Below are 22,340 nucleotides of genomic sequence, written 5' to 3' on the forward strand. Positions count from 1 at the left end.
GTGTACCAATTAAGAATTGTTTTTAACTGCAATCGTACTTACTCATTTTACAGCATTGTCTCTTAAAGCAGAATACAAATACAACTGCAGGTTTAATAAAATTTCATGTTTTTGCAATGAATATGTATTGTCATTCACCTTCCAACGACAAAGAATTCTTGTCAACGTGCTTTTCTTATACTTGCAAGTGGAAAATGTTAACGGTGACTTGATACATATCTGTGTGACCTAGTTTAACACCCTCTGCCTAACATTCTCATCTTTACAATTTCTCCCTGGATTTCTGTCTGTTTCAACTTAGTTCATTTAGTTTCTCTGATTATGTTGTCTGATCTGTCCACACCATCAGGTAGCTGTCTCATCTTCCACCACAGTGTTGATTTAGTGGTTAAAAAAAAAGAGTATTTATGTTGTACTTTATTTGAAGGAATGGAGCGGGACATAGCCTAGTGGTAAAGCGCTTGCATCGTGCACGATCAATCTAGACTCAGTCCCAGTCAGTGGGCCCCCTAGGGGTATTTCTTGCTCCAGCCAGTGCTCCACAACTGGTGTAACAAAGGTCATCATATGTACTATCCTGTCTGTAGAATGGTGCATATAAAAGATCCCTTGTTGCTAATCAAAAAGAGTAACCACGGAGTGGCTGCATCAGATTTCCTTTAACTACATGTGGATGTGTGTTTGAGACACTATAAAACCACAGTTAAAATGTGATGAGAGTGATGTCTAATATAGCATTTCTGTTTTTCATTCTAATTGGCAGGATATGAAAATAATTCAGTTAATGAAGGACAGGCGTCTTGAGGAAATAGTTTCCAAAAGGATAAGTCGTAACGCCCATTTAGCCTGGGATGAAGAACGCAGAAAAGAACAAGTGCTTAAGGACCAGTCTGAAATGAGGCGGAGGCAGCTGTTAGCAGAAGAAAATAGAAACTGGAACAGAGCTAAGGTACAAACTGTAGAAAATAGAAACTGGAACAAAGCAAAGGTACAAACAGTAGAAAATAGAAACTGGAACAAAGCTAAAGTACAAACTAGAAAATAGAAACTGGAACACAGCTAAGTTACAAACTGTAGAAAATAGAAAAAGGAACACAGCTAATGTACAAACAGTAGAAAATAGAAACTGGAACAAAGCAAAGGTACAAACTGTAGAGAATAGAAACTTGAACAAAGCTAAAGTACAAACTGTAGAAAATAGAAACTGGAACAAAGCAAAGGTACAAACAGTAGAAAATAGAAACTGGAACAAAGCTAAAGTACAAACTAGAAAATAGAAACTGGAACACAGCTAAGTTACAAACTGTAGAAAATAGAAAAAGGAACACAGCTAATGTACAAACAGTAGAAAATAGAAACTGGAACACAGCTAAGTTACAAACTGTAGAAAATAGAAAAAGGAACACAGCTAATGTACAAACAGTAGAAAATAGAAACTGGAACAAAGCAAAGGTACAAACTGTAGAGAATAGAAACTTGAACAAAGCTAAAGTACAAACTGTAGAAAATAGAAACTGGAACACAGCTAATGTACAAACAGTAGAAAATAGAAACTAGAACAAAGCTAAGGTACAAACTATAGGAAATAGAAACTGGAACAGAGATGTGGTACATGCTGTAAAAAATAGAACCAAAACACATTGAAGCTGAGTTAGGGTCTGGTGAGTATGGTATCAGTCGAAAAACAAATGTACTAAATCAGATGTGAAAAAACACACTGTGTCTGTGCTGGCATGACCTGTGCTGGCATGACCTACAGATATGGCAAAAGACAACATAGACCAAGCGCTATATTTTCGCACTGGCACATAGTTAATATATATTGATGACACTAAACAATTACAGACACAGATATTAGAATAAACCATACATGACGTCTTTGTCACATTTGCCAGACCCAGCTTCAGTGTGTTTTGGCCCTTTTGACTGTGTGATATGTAGTTTTATTGTACTCATTCTATGCACATTTTTGTTTGTGCAGCAAAACAGTGATCTGGAGAAGAGACAAGAAGAAGAGGCATTAATGGAGTTAAAGGCACAAGCTATCAAGAACAAGACAGACAAATGGGAAACCTCGTTCTCCAAACAACTCATGGTGAAGGTATCATTTTGTTGGTTTCTTTCTGTTTTCCTCAAAACAAAAAACAAAAATTATAATAATATTTTTTAAAGGATATCACAAAACATAATTATATAGATGACGATAATGAAGTGAATTATGAAGCAGCAGAAATACTTTTTATAAAGGACTTCACAAACATATTTAGATAATGATTTGAAAGGTGAAACACCACTTTTTAAAGGATATTACAAGACATAATTTATATAGATGATGATAATGAGTTGAATGGTAAAACAACACAAAGACTTTTTATAAAGGACATTACAAACATATATAGATTTAAGAAATATGATAATAATGAGAAGTGTGAAACAATACAAAAACTTCTTTTAAAGGACATCACAAGCATAGAATTATATAGATTATGATAATCGCAGCACTTGCTATATTTCCCAATTTCAAGTATGTGGATAGAAAAAGAAGGGAATTTTTCAATAATGCTTAAAACTGCACATTCAAACTTTTGCTATTTGATTATTACTGGGAAGAGAAGAAAACTCAGCATGAGATAAATCGTTCTCTACATATGTTTATCACCCTTTTGAAGTATGAAGTATGTGATTCTTGGTGAAAGCACTAGATTTTGTTTTAAACAGGAAAATAAGCTTGCTGATAAAATAGAGATGGAGAATTTGAGAAAATGTATACAGGTATGTTTTCTGCAGTAAGGGGCTGTGATTTGGCTTTGGTTTGCAAGCTTAAGCAGAGGATTATATAACAGAGTGCAAGTGTGATTACTTCTCACCTAAGCCTAATGCACCTACATCTGCTGCTACCTGCCCAAATAATCTTCACTGCTGAAATAATAGTATAATAATTTATATATTCATTAGGTGCATGCTTTTCCTGATAATTTTAACTGCAACAGTTCCGGATATCTATGTCTTTACTTTACAGGGTATAATCTACCATACATTTTGGGGCCCCATTCCCCTAACGTAAATTCCCAATCCAATACCAAACTTTTTCCCAATTACGACCCAACATTTTCCCAATTAAGGTTCCCAAAGTTGCTCTTATGGTGGTCACTTGGAACTGGTAATCCCACTTGGCGAGCAATTCTTTTGTCTTGTAATTTGGTGTCGTTTCCACAATGCCCAACGATGGTATCAACCCTTTGTTGTTATGCATGGTTGGGTACTGTGTGTCGATGTGCTATTGGCAGAATAGAATTCTGCTTGGGAAGAGGGTACAGTGTTTTGTTTACAAATTTAGCTAATTGTTTATTTGAGGAAAAAAAAATGACATCAAAAAAAAAATTGTTTCGGTTTTCCAATCAATTACGAACAAGTGACGAATAAGACTGACCTGGATATGCAAATTAGGTGTATCCTGTTTTAATACAGTCTGTTGTATCATAGTTTTTAGTAATAATGCCTACATTGTCTGATATATATATATATATACATTTTTGGTAGAAGAATAAAACTCATAATTCATCCATTTGCGTTAACACATATTTGGGATCTATCGCAACACATCCAATCCACTATTTGCTTAGTTCGAACGGACGTAGAAAGTAAAGTATTGGCACCCTGCACTACCATTTGCAGTGCTATTTTAAGCAGACGATCTTATTTTGTAAAAAGGTGTGTACTTATGTTTCGTACTTTTTTTTAAAATATTTTTTTATTATTATTTTTGTTTTTTTAATAATTATTTTTGGTATGGTTTTTGTAATTAAAAAACCCTCGTTACTACAGTAGTTGTAAATTAAGAGAAAAAAAACCCTTTAATTTAAATATGCTACTCACTCCCCATTGAAGTAATGGCCATAACCGATGTCACATCATGTGGTGAACAGCACGTGCGAGTTTGTACACGGTTACAATGTAATAGTTCTGCTGGGAGATTATTAGATTGCGTATTATAGATATTGCAACTTAATAAAGTTGATCTGGTCAAAAATTAACATTTACCTACCAATTTTTTTTTTTTTTTTCCCCCCCCCCCCCCCCCCCATTTCAGGCAGGTCCCGAACATGCCGGGTGCCCCATTTATTTCAAAAACCTCCCTATTTACAATGAACCATGTTCTCCTTGAATGTGGCCAATAAAGATATACATATAAGTGTCAGTGCTTGTTTCACAAATAATATACATTTTAGTTAGTGCATGTTTGTATTTTTGTTTTCTTTACTGTGGTTAGTGTATATGGCTTAAGTGATGTGTATTTACAATATTTAAACCTGGTTTGCGGACCTGGCCCCCAAAGCTTCAAGCCGGGGGGTCCACGTCTATTTTTCTACATATTGTGCAAATTGCCATTTTTTATCATAGTTTATATGTAATGTCAAAGGCATCATTGCACGAGGCAATGACCCCCTTGAAACACCAGTGTCTTAAGAATTTTTCTTTTTTGTTGGGACGCTCTAAGGCGGCAAAAAATTCTATTTCAACCCTTGAATAAACTAATTGTTTGAAAAGTGCCATTTCATTACATGGCTTATCGCCCTCTAATAATTTTCTAGTTGTCCATATTACCCGTATCGCTTTACTCCAAAGAAAAATTCCTAACTGCGATGCATAATCTCCAGGCTTATGTTTTATGCCAAAAATCATGGCGTACGGGTTTAAACGAAATTTATTACCGAGAAGTTTTTTGAAGATTGGTTCAATTTGCTTTATAAATAGTTATGTTTTGTTGCAGTGAAAAAAGGCATGGAGGACTGAGTCCACTCTGTTGCACACAAGGCACTCCTGAGTGGTCGCAATCTTCCAGTCATATATACTCTTCAAAAGAAGAAACGCAAAACCACATTGTCGTAACATTTGGAGAATTGATTTAATTATTGAATGGTGAGTCCGATAATTACCAAATGTTGCAGGATTGTTCACAATTCACTCTAGTCCATTGTGAGTAAGTGATAGGACACACCACCAAGGTCAAGGTCATCTGGAGTCAATACCGGGTGTGGCCTCCGCGTGTGTTGACAACTGCCTGGCACCGCCTGCCCATTGAAGCAACCAGAGTACGGATGACGTCCCGGGGGATGGTGGCCCACTCGGCCTGCAAGGCTGCTGCCAGCTCGGACAGGGTCTGGGGCTGTGGTTGTCGCTGTCGGAGGCGTCGGTCCAACTCGTCCCATAGATGCTCAATTGGGTTCAAATCCGGTGATTTCGATGGCCAAGGAAGGACATTAATGTTGTTGTTCTGTAGGAAAGCCGTTGTGAGACGTGCTGTGTGAGGCCTGGCGTTGTCATGTTGGAACACTGCGTTGGCATTGGCCATAACTGGAACGATGTGTGGCCGGAGGATCTGGTCAATGTAGCCCTGTGCATTCAGGTTGCCCTGCACGTGGACCAGGTCAGTTCTGCCAGTGTGTGAGATGGCTGCCCACACCATGACACTACCCCCGCCGAATCTGTCCACTTCCTGCACGCAGTTTGCCGCATAACGTTCACCACGACGCCTATACACGCGACATCTTCCATCATGACGTCGGAGCAGAAATCGGGACTCGTCACTGAACCACACCTGTCTCCATCGCAGTTGAGGCCATTGTCGATGAATCTGGCACCACTGCAGTCGGAGTCGACGGTGTTGTGGTGTTAAGATGACACCTCGAACTGGACGTCTGGCACGAATTCTTACCCCACGTAGGCGGTTCCGTACGGTCTGGTCGGATATCCTGCGCAAACCTGGTATTGCTGCGGCTGTGGAGGTGGCAGTAGTCAATCGTTCTCGAAGGTGGCGTACCCGGATGTAGCGGTCCTGCCCGGGGGTAGTGACCCGTGGTCGACCGGATCTAGGGAGGTCAGGTGTTGATCCATGTTGCTGGTAACGGTCCCACAGTCTGGAGATGGTGCTTGGGGACACATGGAATGCCCTGGCAACGGCCGTTCTGGATTCGCCTGCGTCTAGTCGGCCGATGGCATTGTTTCTCTGCGGTTCACTGAGACGTGGCATGTCCTGGATTGTCAACTGTCGGCCAGATACAGAGGCCAGGCAAGCGAACACCCTGCACTTTAATACTGTCGGTGTTCATGTTGCACGTGCAGACAACGCACGTGCAGTGGTGACATGGTTTGCACGTGGCTGCGTTTTTGCGAATATTCACATTTTGGAACTTTATTGTACAGTAGCTGCGTTTTATCGAATGTAACCGTGGGAATGTGTTTGGGACATGCAATGACCTTATATTCACAAAGCATGAACCGGTAGGAAACATAAAATCGGAGTTATAACCCATTTGTACCCTTTTGCGTTTCTTTTTTTGAAGAGTATAGATGTTTTCTGACTGCAATTATGTTTCTAATCATTTTATAAATTAAATCATAGTCGGGATTTTCAATGAAACCTGAATTTAATGTTTTCCATATATTTTGCCAGTTTATGGTTTCATTAAAGGCTATATTCCACCTGGTCAATGATGCATCTTTGTAAGTTCTTAATAACATGACTGCGTATATGTCTTTAGTTTTCGCGTCTGTCACGTCTTTTTTCGTGTCACCTACGTTGATACGAAAGATGGCGTCTAAGTCACCATCAAAGGGGTCTTCATTTTGTAGCGTCCATAGTAATGTCTGCAAAAAGTTGTCCCGTAGGTCTTTTAATTGGCGATAAAATACCACGCTAGTTGAGCAACCAGCGAAGTCCAAAAAATCGTTCGTCCCAAATGTCTTTGACTAAATTTAGTCTTTCTCTACGTATACTTGTGTATGTTTTGTTGGATATAAAAGGGTTTTCGTGTAACGGTTCATAAATTATCTGTTGGTAGCTGTTAGTGTCTCTAGTAGTGTCAAGGTCCTTCCATGTTAAGAGTATTTCCCTGTAGATATTCGGCATTGAGATGAAATTAGCTTTTTTATTTATAATTTTACATTTTAGAACATGTCTTTCAATATTTAAGTTTTTGTATTGGCCTAAAAAGTGATCCGCTAAAGATTTCCAGTGGCCATCGCCCTCTAGGCGTAAAAATCTACTTACAAATTTAATTCTTTGTGCTTTAATTTTTAGCCGAATATTTACAACACCCAACCCGCCTAACTCCTTAGGTAGTTGAAGTTACTCTTTTGATATAAAATGTTTTTTGTAACTCCAAATAAAGTCAAAGATAATTTTGTCGATTTGTTTAGCGTATTTTTCCGGAAATTCCAAAACGTTAGATAGGTACCAAATGCCGCTAGTGGCAAGCGAATTTACTGCTACTACTTTACCATGTAAGGTTAATTTACGATTACTCCAAATGTTTAAAATAGTTTTGATTTTTTGAATTTTTGGTTCCCAATTATCTGCTGAAACATCTACGTTACCAAAATAGAAACCTAAAATTTTGATTTTTTCGTTTGTCCATCTTATATCAATAGGCATATCTTTCTCATACCTAAGTCTCCCCATTAGGAAACCAGTGGTTTTCTGAAGGTTGACTTTGGCTCCAGAAGCACGTTCGTATATATTTAAAACTTTAAACAATCGTTTAACTGAGTCTAGGTCTGATAAGGTCGCGTTGCCGTCGTCTGAGTAGCCCACCACTTGCTAACGAAGCCATCAGGTAGATTTATTCCATTAATTTTTGTATCTTCCCGAACAGCTTCCGCCAAAGTTTCTGCTACTAAAATATATAAAACTGTGCTGATCGGGCATCCCTGTCTAATACCCCGAGATAAGTTAAAATAATTTGAAATATGTCCATTGACTTTTACCGCAGATGAAATATCTGTGTAACAAGTCTTAATAATTTTTATGAAATTTGGTCCAAAGTTAAATTGTTTGAGCACTTTAAATAAAAAATCCCACTCTACTCTATCATAAGCTTTAGTTTGGTCTAGAGAAAGAATTAACCCCGGTAAATTTTCACGATTAACGTATTCTATTACTCGGTAGTCCCTTATCAATGTGTCTGCCTTTTACTGAACATTTTTGGTTTGGGTGAATAATTTTTGGTAAGAAATCTCGAATTCTACTGGCCAGAACTTTTGTGATGATTTTGTAGACGCAATTTAGTAACGAAATCGGGCGCCAATTTTTTAGAAGTTGTTTTTCATTGCCTTTCCAAATTAGAACGATTACACCGCGCCTCATGGTGAAAGTTAATTTTTCTTTACTAAAGGCATCATTAATTACTTCTACCAGGTCACTACCAATAAGGCCGAAAAAATTCCGGTAGAATTCTGCAGACAATCCATCACAGCCAGGCGATTTATCATTGGCAAAAGATTTAATAGCTGATGAGACTTCGTCAAGAGTTATTTCCCCTTCACATGCATCTCTGTCTTCATTGTTTAATGTCTTTGTCATTTTGTTTAATAAATAATTTTGTGCCGAAACGTCTGTCTTTCTGAAGTGTATAAAGTTTCATAAAATTTAGTAGTTTCTTTTAAAATTTCTTGTTGTGTGTTAATTAAATTACCGTCTTCAGTTATTAAAGAGTCCATGCATTTGTTATTGGCTTTTTGTTTTTCAAGGTTTACAAAGTACGCTGTGCATCTTTCACCTTGTTCTATTTCGTCGACCTTGGCCCTAATTCTAGCACCCTGTAATTGTATTTGTTCGTAGCTTTTGATTTTATTTTGTACATTTAATAATTCAGAATAATCGTCCAAGTGTCCTAACTCGTCTAGTTGTGTTACGAAAATTTCGTCTTGTTTTAAATTATATATGTACGTCCTTTCAATCCTGCGTTTTTGTTTACAATAGTCCTTGGTCAGAGTTTTTATTTTTACTTTACCCAAATCCCACCATAACAAAAGATCCTCATAATCCCCTTTTTTTGTTTTCCAAGTCTGCCAAAAATCATTTATTAAATTAGCGTAGTTTTTGTCTTTCAGAATGCTATTGTTAAAGGCCCATAGTCCAGGTCCGTTGTTGTTTTTGTCAAAGGTGAAGTCAGCCCAAACAAGCTTGTGATCAGTATATACGCACTGAGTTACACCAGCTTCTTTCAGGCCAGCAATAAACTGCCCTGAGATTAAGATTCGGTCGATGCGAGAGTATATTTTATAAGCTTTACTGTGGTATGTGTAAGAGGTTCTGTTTGGGTATAAAATTCTGTATGCGTCTGTTAGTGCATGTTCGTTTATAATGTTATTTAATTCTTTAACCCCTATAGTGCCCCTAAGCTCCTGCTTCTTAGAGCCTGTCCGGTCGAGCTTTACATTGTCCACACAATTAAAGTCGCCGCAAAGAATGCGGCTAGTCACGGTACGTTGGTCATCTGTCGTAATAAAGTAATTTACACAGCTTGCAATGAACTCAGCCCTTTGGCATGGGTTCACTGGACAATACAGATTAACTACGTTAAATACCTGGCTTTTAAATTGGCAAAGTAAACTTAGAACGTGCCCTTCTGCATCTTTAAGAGAATTAATTACTTTTATTACTAGCCCTGGCCTAACAGGTCGCAGGGTGGGGTGGTGGCCGGGGTAGTCTCCATGGTGACACAAAAAACACACATGAACACAAAATGAACACAAAACACACAACACTAGAACAAGCACGGTTAACATGGGTACACTTAGGAACAACACATTTCCACATGAAAACACAAAAGCACAATTCAACTCCAACGATGAAAACGAACACACAACACAATTCACGAATGATCACAGAAACAGAACAAAACACTGAATAAACACAGAATCAAAACACATATCTTTACCTCTGGTCGCATAGCGAAAAGGATGTCCGGGGACTGGTCCATATCGTTACCGTAGGCTAGGTTAAAGAGCATTGTTCAAAAATCGGAGTCCTTGGTCAGTCCGGGTCAAGTATGGGGGAGAAAATGGGGGGAGTGAAAGCCTCTAAGACCTAGGTCTTGGCAGCTTTCTGTCCCTTCTTCCTGGAGGGGGCCGGGGTGGGGAGCGTGTGGCACGCTTTCTCCGGGGTGCTATCCTCAGATAGGTCCCTCTTTCTATCCTTTTTCTCCTTCTTCTCTCTTTTCTTTCTTTCTTTCCTGCTCTCGTCTGATTCTTCTCCTTCGCTATCTTTCTCTTCTCCCTCAGGGGCAGTCTCCGGGGTGACTCCCGTGTCTATGATTAACGCCTCGTCTGGGTCTCCCACGGCGGGTGGGGGGGAGGTGCTGTCCTCTTGGGCCTGTCCCTCCTGCCCTTCCTGGTCAGTGCCAAGGAGGTTGACCTGACGTTTGGGACAATCCCACTGGTGGTGGCCCAGAAGCCCACACCCAAAACACAACTCAGGCTGGTTGCGGTACCTAATCGTGAACCACTGGTGGTCGCACGCTTTGAGTCGCCCTGGAATGTCCCTTTTTATATCAATCTTTACTGTCCTCTCACCTGTCTTGACTTTGGTGTTTCTCCACGTAGAGAAGTCAGTGCCTACTATGATAGACCTGTATGCTATCATCACCGCATTAAGGTACTGGTTGGTAACCGTGAGGGGAAGTCCGCTCAGTCTCACCCATGTACACCCTGGGAAGCGTGGCGCTACTTGGCAAGCTCTGCCCCTGACAGCTACTCCCGTGAGCTCTAGTTGATCTCGAAGCTCTTTCGAGTCGACATGCAGTTCCCAGGTGTTTTTTCCTTTTGGGATGGCGGCTAAAAGGTGGTCTACAATAGAGCCCAGGGCCCGGCAGATCTCCTCTCCCGTGAGGGGTGGGGTGTATCCTGGGGCGTGGAGGTAAAGAGGGTGATCGTACTCACCACCTTGATCCTCGACTGGAGTCGACGTAGTCTGGGCAGAGTTGTTGTCCTCCGTCATTCTTGTTCGGTTGGAAACAGGAAAAAAAAGGCAAAAACTAGATTTAAGTTAAACAGATTGAAAGATTTACAATTGCCAGGCAAATGAAAATCAGCACTCTGCGGCGGTATTGCCACTGTATGTTACTTTTTTTATTATTTATGATTGAATAATGGGGCCATTCGAGAATTACACAACATGCACTCGGGAGAGGGGTAATTATGGGATGTGTGACAAAACGTCATTGGGGGGTGGGGTGGGGGTGGGGGAAGTGGTGGTTGTTATTGTGCAACGTAATTTTAATTTATAAAGTAATATGCAACCAGTCATGGCTATTTTGTTTTAACATATATGTATTACTAAAGACCCCAAAGTAAAATATGAAAAAAAAATCTCGCAGTCATCATGACATTGAATCGATTGACAGGGACATGAGGGCGGGGAATGTTGACAAGCATTATACAATATATTTGCAGGAGTGGGGGTGGTCTCACGGTCACAAAACATTACACAAAGGAGAGGGGTATTAAAACTGCAAGATATTGCGTTACGTATTGTTAAAGGATTATTGAACATTAGTGTAATGCAGTATTAGACATTTGCTTTTACCCTAATTTTTAACGACCCCTTCCCCCTCCCATAATGAATGTGCAATAACATAAGGGTGACCCGATGTAAATATATTTGAATATTTTATTTGCCGTCCATTAGCTGGTGGTCAAGCCTAAATAAATAATACCAGGTAATAATGCAAACTTTAAAAAATGTCCATAGCTTATGAATGAACACCCCAGCAAATGTCAGCCTAATAGGACTATTTTCATTAACATAGGTTCACTGCAGGACCCATCAAATTAATGTTTTTGTCCAATAAAAAAAATAGCATGGGAGAAAAACATGTTTAAACTGGACTACAATTGTCATATAAAACATTACCATTTTGCATGGTGATATACTCATGACACTGACATCAAGCTCTGACATTTGATACAACTTTGAGATGAACAATGTTTTAGGTGTCAAATAATTATAACTTTGTGTATACACCACTGATTTATTTGCATCAACCATACAAAGGTAAGAAGATTTATCCCTTATGGCATAACCACTTTTAACAATACATCACACCTGTATATATTAAGCAGCATCATACAGTGGTTATTCTCTCCCCCCCACCACCACCACCTCAAACACTCCATCTTTAATAAAGTATTATAATTAAACTTATTGATGTCATTACCTGTAATAAATATTAGGAATACAACTGAAAAAGACATTCAGAAACTTGTTAAAATAAATAAAACAGTTGTTTTTGTATAGTTTTTAATGCTTTATATGATGAAGATATATATAAAATGAGAACACCAATTTGATCAATGTATTGGTACTGATTATTCTTGAAAATCCCCTTTTTTGTATTTGAAATGTTATTTTTTTCCCAATTGACCAAAAAGGGACCCTTAAAAAATGGTCTAGATTATACCCTGCTTTAAACTTGGATTATTTATTTAAATATTTTTTTTTTTTTTTTTATGACCTATCTGTACAGCATGTTTATTAGTATGCATGATATAGCAGCTGAAACTTCAAGCTTTTTCTGCCATTTCCACAAGTAACTGCAAACACTATCTGTTTCATATCTCAAAAATTATAAAAAGTAATGTTAGGAATTATATATATATCTTCTATTTTTTGGGGGTTCTATTTTTGTACAAACCAGAGGACTAAAAGATAACATGTTTGTGCTAGTTAATAATAAATTTGTCTTACAATGCAGTACTAACAATTGTTTTAGAGTGATATTTTAAATTATTTTAGATGGCTCCATACAAATTCTTCAACCATACAATTTTAAAGCTCTATGATACTGCCAGAATGTTGATTTTTTTTTTTTTCATAATAGAAGGCTGCTTATTTAAAGTAGGTGGCTATGTGAAACATCTCCCTAAATGTTATAATTAATCTGTAATGTAGTCAGACATTCTACTGTAAAAGGTAGTGAACATGGAAATTACATCACCAAATGAAACATACTGATAGCCACATTAGTTGGATTCCCAAAAGTGAAATATCTTGACTGCACATGTAACTGCCTTCTTTAGCCAGGCATGCATACTTTCAAAGAATGTTTGCTTCTCTGCATATTGATGCCATTAATTTAGTGGGTTGGGGTTTTTTCTTCAGGAAAGAAATTTGCAGGGTGTAGAAAAAGACGAACAAGAGATGAATACACGCGTCTATGAAAAGATTTTACAAGACCTCAAGACAGCTGCATTGAAAAAGGAAGTAAGACTTCAGATAGAAAGCATGGTATGTACCTATGTCTACCTTGAATCGGTTTTAGGGGTCAAAATTATGGAATATATCATTTAAGCTGATGTATTTTCAGTTAAACACATACATGTATACATCAGAATGCACAACTGCAAAAATAATAGGCATTAAACCATTATTTGTCACGATTTGCATTACAAACCTATATATGAATTGGTCAGTGTGTTTGTTTTCTAATTTATTAATTATATTATAATAATGTTATTTTTTTAATTAAAAAAACCCTGTGAATTAGATACTGTTTTATTTTATGATCATAATGGTATTTTTTTTTTTTTTTTTTTTTTTAAACCTGTCAGTTAGTTACTGTGTTGTTTTCTAGTTTATTATTTTATGATAATGTTTTGTCTTTATAGAAAAAACAAAGAGCCAACAAGCAAGAGCGTGAATCATTTGAGCGAAGGAAGAAATATTATGAACAGTTAATGAGGTTAGTATTGGAGTGTTTCATATTCAACTTTAATGTTAATGTAAAGTTTAAAATATTCATTAAAACATTTTTTAAATAATAACCTCTCAGGGGTGGCAATAATTACTACTCAGGGGCGGCATAGTGTGAAAAATAGTGGTATGGCTCAAGGTTGCCAGATTCTCCTTTCAAATTATCTGTGAAGGACATTTTCACAGATACAACAAATATAGCCCCTCCCTCCCCCCCCCCCCCCCCCCCCCCCCCCCCCCCCCCCCCCCCCCCAAAAAAAAAAAAAAGAGAGAGAGAGAGAAGTTATATGGTCTGCACCGACCATGCCACTCTTCTGGTTAAGTTTCACCTACCATATGTTTTCTGAATATTATACATTCTGGAATATAATACATATCCCTTAAAAAACATATCATTCTATAATAGCTGTCTATTTAGTGAACATGTGAGAGATTCTCAATTATGTCTTACATCGTGCAGTGAAATGCTGGATTCTGGTTTGGAATTCTGAAGTTATCGCCATGTCATACGCCATAAGGGCCATGCGCAAAATATTCAATGTCCTTCAAGCAATGCTATAGCAAGTCGCATGATCACTTCATTTTGAAATAATGATTAAGGACATCTTGAATGCACACTGATGTATTTTGTTGGTGAATTGAGCTGTATCATTTTCTCCACCAAAATTAGCAACAAATTGACAAATTGTCTTATTTGTATGAGAATGATTGATGAACTCGAAATGTTTTCCACATAACAGTTGAATACCTTTCTCCTGTGTTCACCACCATTTTTGTTTAATTTCCCCTAAAATCCAGAAAATCTTTTTATTGTGCATATTATACGTAGCCACAAACGGAAAATTTGGAGGAATGTCTTCTAGCATTGTTAACCATGAACTGATCTTGAAGCACATACAAAGTTTAAATCTATTTTACTGTGCACTTTTTATTTTCAATAAAAAGTGTTATTCCTACTTTTGCATTCACGTAAGCACAGCAAAGTATCTTACAAAATATCTACACTGAATGTTCCAAAATTTATTTGGAAACAAGGATTTACATCGATATTCATCATGTGACAATATTTTTCAATATGTCACAACACAGTTGCAGTCTAGGAAAATCTGACCAATTATGTCACTATTTAATGGTCCAAAAAGGAAGTTAATGCAAAATTTTCACAAATTTTTATAAAACTGTAATAGCTTTTATTTGAAATGAAAGGATATGTAATATCATCTCCTGATATTGATTACAACTTTTTTTTCTGGTTTTAACTTGATTATAAAGTTAATGTTTTAAATGTTTGATCATGACAGGAAAGAAGAAGATATGCTAAGGACATCAGTGGATTCGAAGCACAACAAAGCTGCTTCTAAATTTGAACGCATCTTGAACTCAAAGCTTAACAGCCTTTCACTTATGCAGTAAGTGTTTGTTTAATTTTCTCACATTGAATATGTGTACATGCATTATTTATATGATGTGTGGTAACCTATATAGTAGTTTCCAGGCACCATACTTCTTTTAATGCCTTTTTGAATCTGGATCATGATAGGGCTGTAACATGAATATGTCCGGTTTTAGTTCAGCATGCTTTTCCATTATCTTAGAAGTCTTGTGATTTACATTTTAAGGTAGACATTCTGAGATAAACAAAGGATTATAAGACTCCCCATCTTTTTGTTTAATCAGTGGGCTAATATTGTAGTGCCTTTAGTCTTTTTGACTGGTTCAGTAGGTAGACAATTCTTTCAAATTTAAGTTTAGATTTAATTATTATGAGGACTTCCCCAAAATATGTAAGACATTTTGCATGGCAATTTTTGTTTATTCTTGTGCAATTAATAACTATCAAAGCAACAACAAAAAATAATTTGTATGACTAATATCCAAAACATTTTTAGTAAATGTGACAAATGTTTTTTAGCTATATATTGTTTTTAAAAGATAGATCTGCTTATGATAAACAAAATATTTGTCCTAGCTATTTTACATTGAAAGTATTTATGTTTAGCCAACAGAGAGAGAAGAGACTACAGAAGGCGAGGTTAGCACAGAAAAGAATGGATGACCAGATGGCCGCATGGCGTGAAGGTTTACTGGAACAGAGGAGAAAGGCGAGTGTGTGATCAACCTCAAATGTAAACCTGGGGACTAATTCACTAAACTCTCACCACCTTGCCATCTCACAGTGCAATGCAAACAGACTTCCAAGAATGATGCAATGTTGCTTAAAAGAGTTTTGTGAATTAGTCCCCTAGTTAATGAACAATCTTTGAGTTGCATGTTGACAGTGATGATATAAAGACTATTCTGTGAAATCAAAATATGAATTAATTACTTACTTACTTAATCTAGAGATCGCCACTGCTGCCTGTCTTTTGCCAGCTTCTCCAGCAGCCCCCAGCTCAGACTGCCCTCTCGGATTTCCTTCTCTACTCTCCTCCTCCATGTTTCTTTTGGTCTTCCTCGTTTCCTTTTTCCAGGAGGGTCCATCGGAGTGCCACTCTTGATAGGGCTGTTTGAGGCATTCTGATAACATGGCCAATCCAGCGCCATCTTCGGCACTTGATCTCCGGTACCAGTGACTCGGTGGAGGTTTGTTTATGGAGTTCTTCATTGGTTATGATGTTGGGCCAGAAGATATTCAGAATCCTGCGAAGGCACCGATTTTGAATGAACTCCAAATATGAATTACCCAGAACTATCTTTTAAGTTTACTTTCAAATATCAATATCTTCAGAAGTGTCGACAGTGTGAACAGTCTTTTTAAACTGTACCCATTCAGGACTATAGCCAGACTAAAAAAACTGGGGTAGTGGGGTACAGTAAACAAAAGAATCATGACATACATAGTGACATGTAGTAATATAGGGTACTCTCCAGGGTATCTTTAAAACTAAAAAATACTTTTTATATATTTATATATATAAAGAATAGTAAACGAGTTTCAAGTTATTATCAAATTTATGTCCCAAGTGAAATCATTTTCAGTTGTCATGAGCTTTAGTGAGTGACAAATCAAAATTATTTGGGGTTTTTAAGGGGGAGGGGTGCAACTGCCTGCTGTCTCCACACCACTAATTATTTTTAAAATTATTTTATGCTAAACTAGGTATTAGGTGAATGGTAGTTTAAAACAATCACAATCTTGTACAATGAATTAGGCATTTCCTACCTACCCACATACCCACCCACCCTGATTGCAGTCAGTTTGGGACAGTCTTGTTTCTAATGAAAATATCTGAATATATGATCTAATGTTTACCCAGGCTGAAGAACACGCAGTGGAAACTGTGGTTAGAACCAATGAGATGAAAGCAGAGAGAGCCCATAGAGAACGAGTTGAACGACAAAAGGAACACAAGGCAAACATCAAGAAGTGAGCATTATTACTTTGTCAGTTCATTAGTTAATTTAATGTGGAACATTTATCAGACTCCAGGCTCCGTATTCAAAAACGTACTTATGTCAATGTATGATACTTAACTACATGCTTAAAGTACAATTTTTATTTTTTTAAATTAATGTTTGCCTTTAATAAGTACTAACAATAAGAAACAAGTCAAGACTGGTTAGTCAGGTTACTACATGTAACATGTCAGTAATGTTAACATTTTTAGGTTCCTTTCATGTTGTTGTTTGTTATTTTGTTGTTTTCTTGGGGGGGGGGGGGGGGGGGGGGTGTTGTGTTATTTCTTAATTATTTTATTTGTTAATTTCATTGCTGAACAATTTTAACAGATTTATTTCACTTTGGTACAAGGATTTTTGTAATAATAACTTTAAATTGTACATAGATTTGGGGCAATATTCAATACAATTTAAATTCAATTTATTGCCCAATACCAAACAATCTGGTGTCAGCAAAGAATTATTTAACATCAATAATAACATATATTAATTTATCATACAATTAGAAAACTCAATTTATTTTTGAAATGCATGTGTATTTTTATTTATCATAATTTTTAACGTCACAAAATTAATCATCTTTGTTTTTTTGTTTTTTAGAATTCACATGGTGTTGTTACTTTTAATTTAGTACTTCTTATTATTAAGGATATTATAGATCACACTATATTTTGTCCTAACAATTCTGTTTAACATCAGGGTTCAACAGGAGTTGATGTTATGGCATAAGAATCTGGAAAAATCTGTCAACGCCAAATTAAAGAAAGCCGACTTGATGCAAGAAGAGAAAAATATAGCAGCCATGCAGGTATTGACAACTTTTGATTTCTGTTAACAAAGTTACATTCTTCTGTTCCATGCCAGACTTATTTGTAGTTGTTTTTCTTGGGAGTCTGTATTTATACCATCAGAAGTAACTGGACCGTAGTTATACAGTTATGTCAGACATTTACCTATTACAAACACAGTTACGTATGTAGATCTTTTGATTCTTCTCATTTTGTTTTAATGGCAATAGTGAGGGTTTTTTTTTATGTCTGTCTCTGTCTCTCTCTCTGTCTCTGTCTGTCTGTCTCTCTCTCTCTCTCGTTTTTAAAATGGTTTATTTTTTGGTGGGGAAGAGGGCATTTTTGAAATAGAAAATACAGAGTATTCTAAAAACAAGCTTAGTACTTGTCAAACAGGTATGTTCACATCATCTTCCAAACAGATTTATGTTAATCCATGTATTATCAAAGTATTAAATCCTATAATTTGAAGTAAACATGGTGGCAGGATGTAGCCCTGTGACCGAGTTCCAGCCTGAGGTATGATCAGTCAGTGGATCAATGCATTGTGGAACCTAGTGGGGGGTTTTCCACTTCTAGTCTGAGGTTAATGCTTAGTAGTTAGTAAGAGAGAAGTCAATGTAATGACCTTACCCCATCCCCATATAGATATTGAAACCTATTGTGGGTGAGAGCCTGTACTTAGATGTGAACCTAGTACCTACCAGGCTTAAATTGGAATGGCTTAACCACAAAACTCTGGAGAACAGGCTACAGATTTTTAGAGCTATCTTCATGCTATGATATTGTAAAACCATTAAGCTATGAAGTCACTACGACACATGCCATAGCCTTCACCGGTCTTACGATATCGTAGTGATAGGATAGCTTTGAAAATTTGTATCCAGTTCACAAACTCAGCAAAGTCTGAACCTTTTGTTGTGACAATTAACCAACACCAGTTTTCACATTAGGTTATAAAATATACTTATTGCTGACTTGTATTTTCAATTGTTTGTGCAAACTTGAATTTTTAAAAAATGTTTTTACTACAGACTAGAGCCATCGCACAAGAAAGCCAGCGACTGAGAGACGAGGTGCGGAACCGGTACAACACGGACACCTTTGACAAGAAGGCGTTACAGGCAGACTGCTACGCCAAAATGGGTGGAGGAATATACTCATCAACTAAAAATCTGTCTTCCATCAAGCTCGCAGAGTGAAGATGACAAGAGATGATAACTGTGTCTCGAATCAAGAATCATCTCCCCTTATTATACATTGTAGCATACAAAGTTAACATTGTATCATACAGTTACTTTCATCATACAAAGTTATACTTTGATCATACAGTTATATATATATATATATATATATATATATATATATATATAAATGTATATATGTATATATTTGGTATTGAACAGTTATGCATTGTATCATACAGAATTACTTTCATCACACAATCTAATCATCATTCAGATTGATTATGGCATCAAACATAAATCATGCTGATGGTTCAACATGATCATATAGGGTTGTGACTTTTCAGGGATTTTAAAATCTGATTTTAGCTTGTTTTGTATAAAATAAAATTCATAAAGTAGACTGGATTGGATCCAAAATGTTGAAAACAATTATGTTTAAGTATGATATAGAATTTTCAACATGATTATCACATGCTTCATAATGAGTCATCTGTGAAAGTCACAAGTGAAGTGTGCACATTACTTTGGTTAATAATCCATCAGGTTAGACAAACTCTGTTATTGATGTGTACAAAACTAGTGATAAAGAAACAATGTTTTGAGCCAGGATTGGCTCCAGGTGGTGTCGACAGAAAGCGTAATACTTTCCCGAAGGTTTGGAATTGGTCCAACTCCTGATTAGATTATTAATTGTTTTATATGTCTTAGACCTCATTACATTAGTTTCTAGACGTAGTGTGTCCATAAAATAGCACTGACCATGGGAATCTGAGGTTCACCTTGTACAGACATCTATATCATTTTACCAAATTACAATACGTACACCATTGTGGCTTAAAATGAAAATGCAGTCACAACGTATTTATTGGATGAATACTGATATTATGTTGTGGGGTTGGAGAGGGGGGGTTGGTTTCTTTTTCTTTCTTTCTTTCTTTCGGTGTTATTTTTTAATTTATTAGTCCAGTAAATATTCAACGTGGTTTTAGCTAAATTCTTTATTGGTGAAGTTATGTTGGAAAACGATCAAGTGCATTTATGGTGGTTTTGTTTTCATTTCAGTTCTTGTGTCACTGAATAAGTTATTGTATTTTCTATTTGCCTCACATTCAGAATCATTGTTAAATGTACATCCATCAGTTCCAATTGATAATGTATCCACAAACCTACTTTTAACATTTATTTCTTACACACCAGTTGGTGAGAACATCATACGTTAATTTTTATAACACATGTGTTGTTTAAACATGTACGTGTGTTAACAATTTCAAGACATACGACTGGCTGCTCCTAGGTGATGACCAAGTCACCAGTGCCATACATCCAATAAAAAAGAACACCGTGGAAATAGATTGCACCATGATGTATAGTTAACCTGACAATTATGTGTCTGTGACATGTAAGTTAGCTACAAGTGCAACGGCTGTAAATAACTTTTAGTCAAAAAAGATGTTAAAATCTGGTTTTGGGGGATATGTAAGATTTGGGATAATACATTCGCTTTCACTTGTTAGATACATTTTAAAACAGCTTGTTGTGAGATAAATGGTATCTAACGGCCACTCATGTATTCTATTTTATTGTCATACCAGTAATAGATATTTTATGCTATAGTCTGTGATATTTTCATCTACATGTATTATAATTAGTAATTTAGTTACTTTTCACAATGAAAATAAATGCTGTAGAAATTTGAAATTATAGTTCAGGTTTTTTCTAGCACTTAGTTCCTTGCTTTGAAATAGTAAGTTTTATATCGTGTCACGTGGATTTTATTTTCGGGTATATAAGCACCTTCAAATTTGTCCAGCACTTAATAGCCCATCAATGTCAAATCCTGTCAGGAGATAAGTAAATGGTTATTTTATGTGTTCTAAATTTATTACACATCTTCAGGAGAGCAGGCCCAAAGCCAGCTGGTGTTAGTTTTGGGGGCCCATTCAATTCTGGAGTGTAGCCATTTTAAAAGATTTTCGGCAAATAAAATGTTTTTACATTATTAAAATAGCAATTTACATACATTTTCTTGCTTAGAATATGAATATCTCTATAAGCAATGTATTTATGGAAATCATAATGTTTTGTACTTTTTGTCTAAAATAATTTGGTACATATGAATTTGTTATTTCTTCCATTGGCCAAACAAAATTTGAAATAATTCAGCCAAAGGTCATTCCAAATGTATTTATCTGTATAGTGATTTATATTTCAAACATGTCACAACGACAGGTTGTATGTTTATTTAGAAAACTCAAGACAGTCTCTTTAAGACGCACATAATAGTAGATTTTAAGGGTGATACACACACACACCCCCATGCCAACCTGAGTACATGAGTAAGTTCTTATACTTGTCATCATTCAGATGTGTTTCTTCAAGTACTTACAAAGTTCTAGTATCCATTTAAAATTTAGGCATGCATCAAATGATACCACGAAAACACTGTATTGAACATCTAGAGGAATTAGGACAACCAAGAACACCATGGATGTACAGAAAGGAGTATTCTTAGCGAGAAACTACATTTGAAGTGGAAGTACAATGTTTTCTAGAGGGCTGTATACCTTTAAGTGTGCTTGCATACATAACCAAACCCATCCATCCATCACATGGGTACAGAAACTAATTGAATAGAACACCTGACATGTTCTGTCTAGTTAAAACATCCACCACCACTATTCATTTGCTTTTTGGGTTTTTTAAAAAGTATATGGCTCAGTGGTATGGTTCAAACTCCTCTTACTAACTATTCACCCATTGTGCTGGACCCCAATTCCAAATAGCCATGGTTCACTGGCGTAGCCTTCATGCCTGCCCCCAATCGCACATTTTATATTTGCCTGTCGCCCTATAACACGCCTCGCAGAAAGTGTACGTGTCCCCAAATATAAAATCAGAGATGAGAACCAATACCTAGAAACATAATTTATAACTATGTCACTTTTTCATTTTATTACATTTCCTTGGCTCATATCTTGCTACGCAATAGTGATGTCATAGCGTACGATGTTTTTACGATTTCGTAGCGCTTAGATCGCTTTGAAAATATTGACGTAGCAAGTTAGGTGTGTGCCAAGGAAATGTAATAAAAGGGGAAAACTGACATAGTTGTAAATTATATAATGTTTCTAGGTATCGGTTCTTATTTTTATTTGCAATTTGTTCAGTTAATTTCTTCCACGAAAAACAACATGGTATCATCAGCAACGTCAAAAATATGACCTCTGTGCAAGTCAGCAAATAGTGTCGATCTCTTTAAGTGTTTTAATATGCTGAATAACAACTCAACTGTTTAATGACACCCCAGCACAAATAATACATCAACTATTGAGTGTCATTTCATAGCAATCGATATGATATTCGTAGCAACTGGAGAAATATACTGAAAATATTTTTCATCACAATGGTGCCACTATATAAAAATGCTTGGGC

General features: G+C 36.6%; 1 protein-coding gene across 3 annotated transcripts in view; it reads left to right on the top strand.

The window, feature by feature from the left end:
* The window catches only part of LOC121381377 (coiled-coil domain-containing protein 177-like), a 34,143-nt gene extending 13,537 nt beyond the window's left edge, over nt 1-20,606 (top strand). For 2 of the 3 annotated variants that reach the window (XM_041510664.1, XM_041510665.1), the window contains exons 8-17: nt 764-949; nt 1,982-2,101; nt 2,719-2,772; nt 12,944-13,069; nt 13,450-13,523; nt 14,836-14,943; nt 15,534-15,636; nt 16,792-16,901; nt 17,633-17,741; nt 18,756-20,606. In XM_041510664.1, the coding sequence (XP_041366598.1) occupies nt 764-949; nt 1,982-2,101; nt 2,719-2,772; nt 12,944-13,069; nt 13,450-13,523; nt 14,836-14,943; nt 15,534-15,636; nt 16,792-16,901; nt 17,633-17,741; nt 18,756-18,923 (1,158 nt within the window). In that variant the 3' untranslated portion in view covers nt 18,924-20,606. The remainder of the gene's footprint in view (nt 1-763; nt 950-1,981; nt 2,102-2,718; nt 2,773-12,943; nt 13,070-13,449; nt 13,524-14,835; nt 14,944-15,533; nt 15,637-16,791; nt 16,902-17,632; nt 17,742-18,755) is intronic. The other variant, XM_041510666.1, reaches the window with a different exon arrangement.
* Nucleotides 20,607-22,340: the final 1,734 nt, after the last annotated feature.

The sequence above is a fragment of the Gigantopelta aegis genome, chromosome 9 (genome assembly GCF_016097555.1).
Source record: "Gigantopelta aegis isolate Gae_Host chromosome 9, Gae_host_genome, whole genome shotgun sequence".
NCBI classification, from domain to species: domain Eukaryota; kingdom Metazoa; phylum Mollusca; class Gastropoda; order Neomphalida; family Peltospiridae; genus Gigantopelta; species Gigantopelta aegis.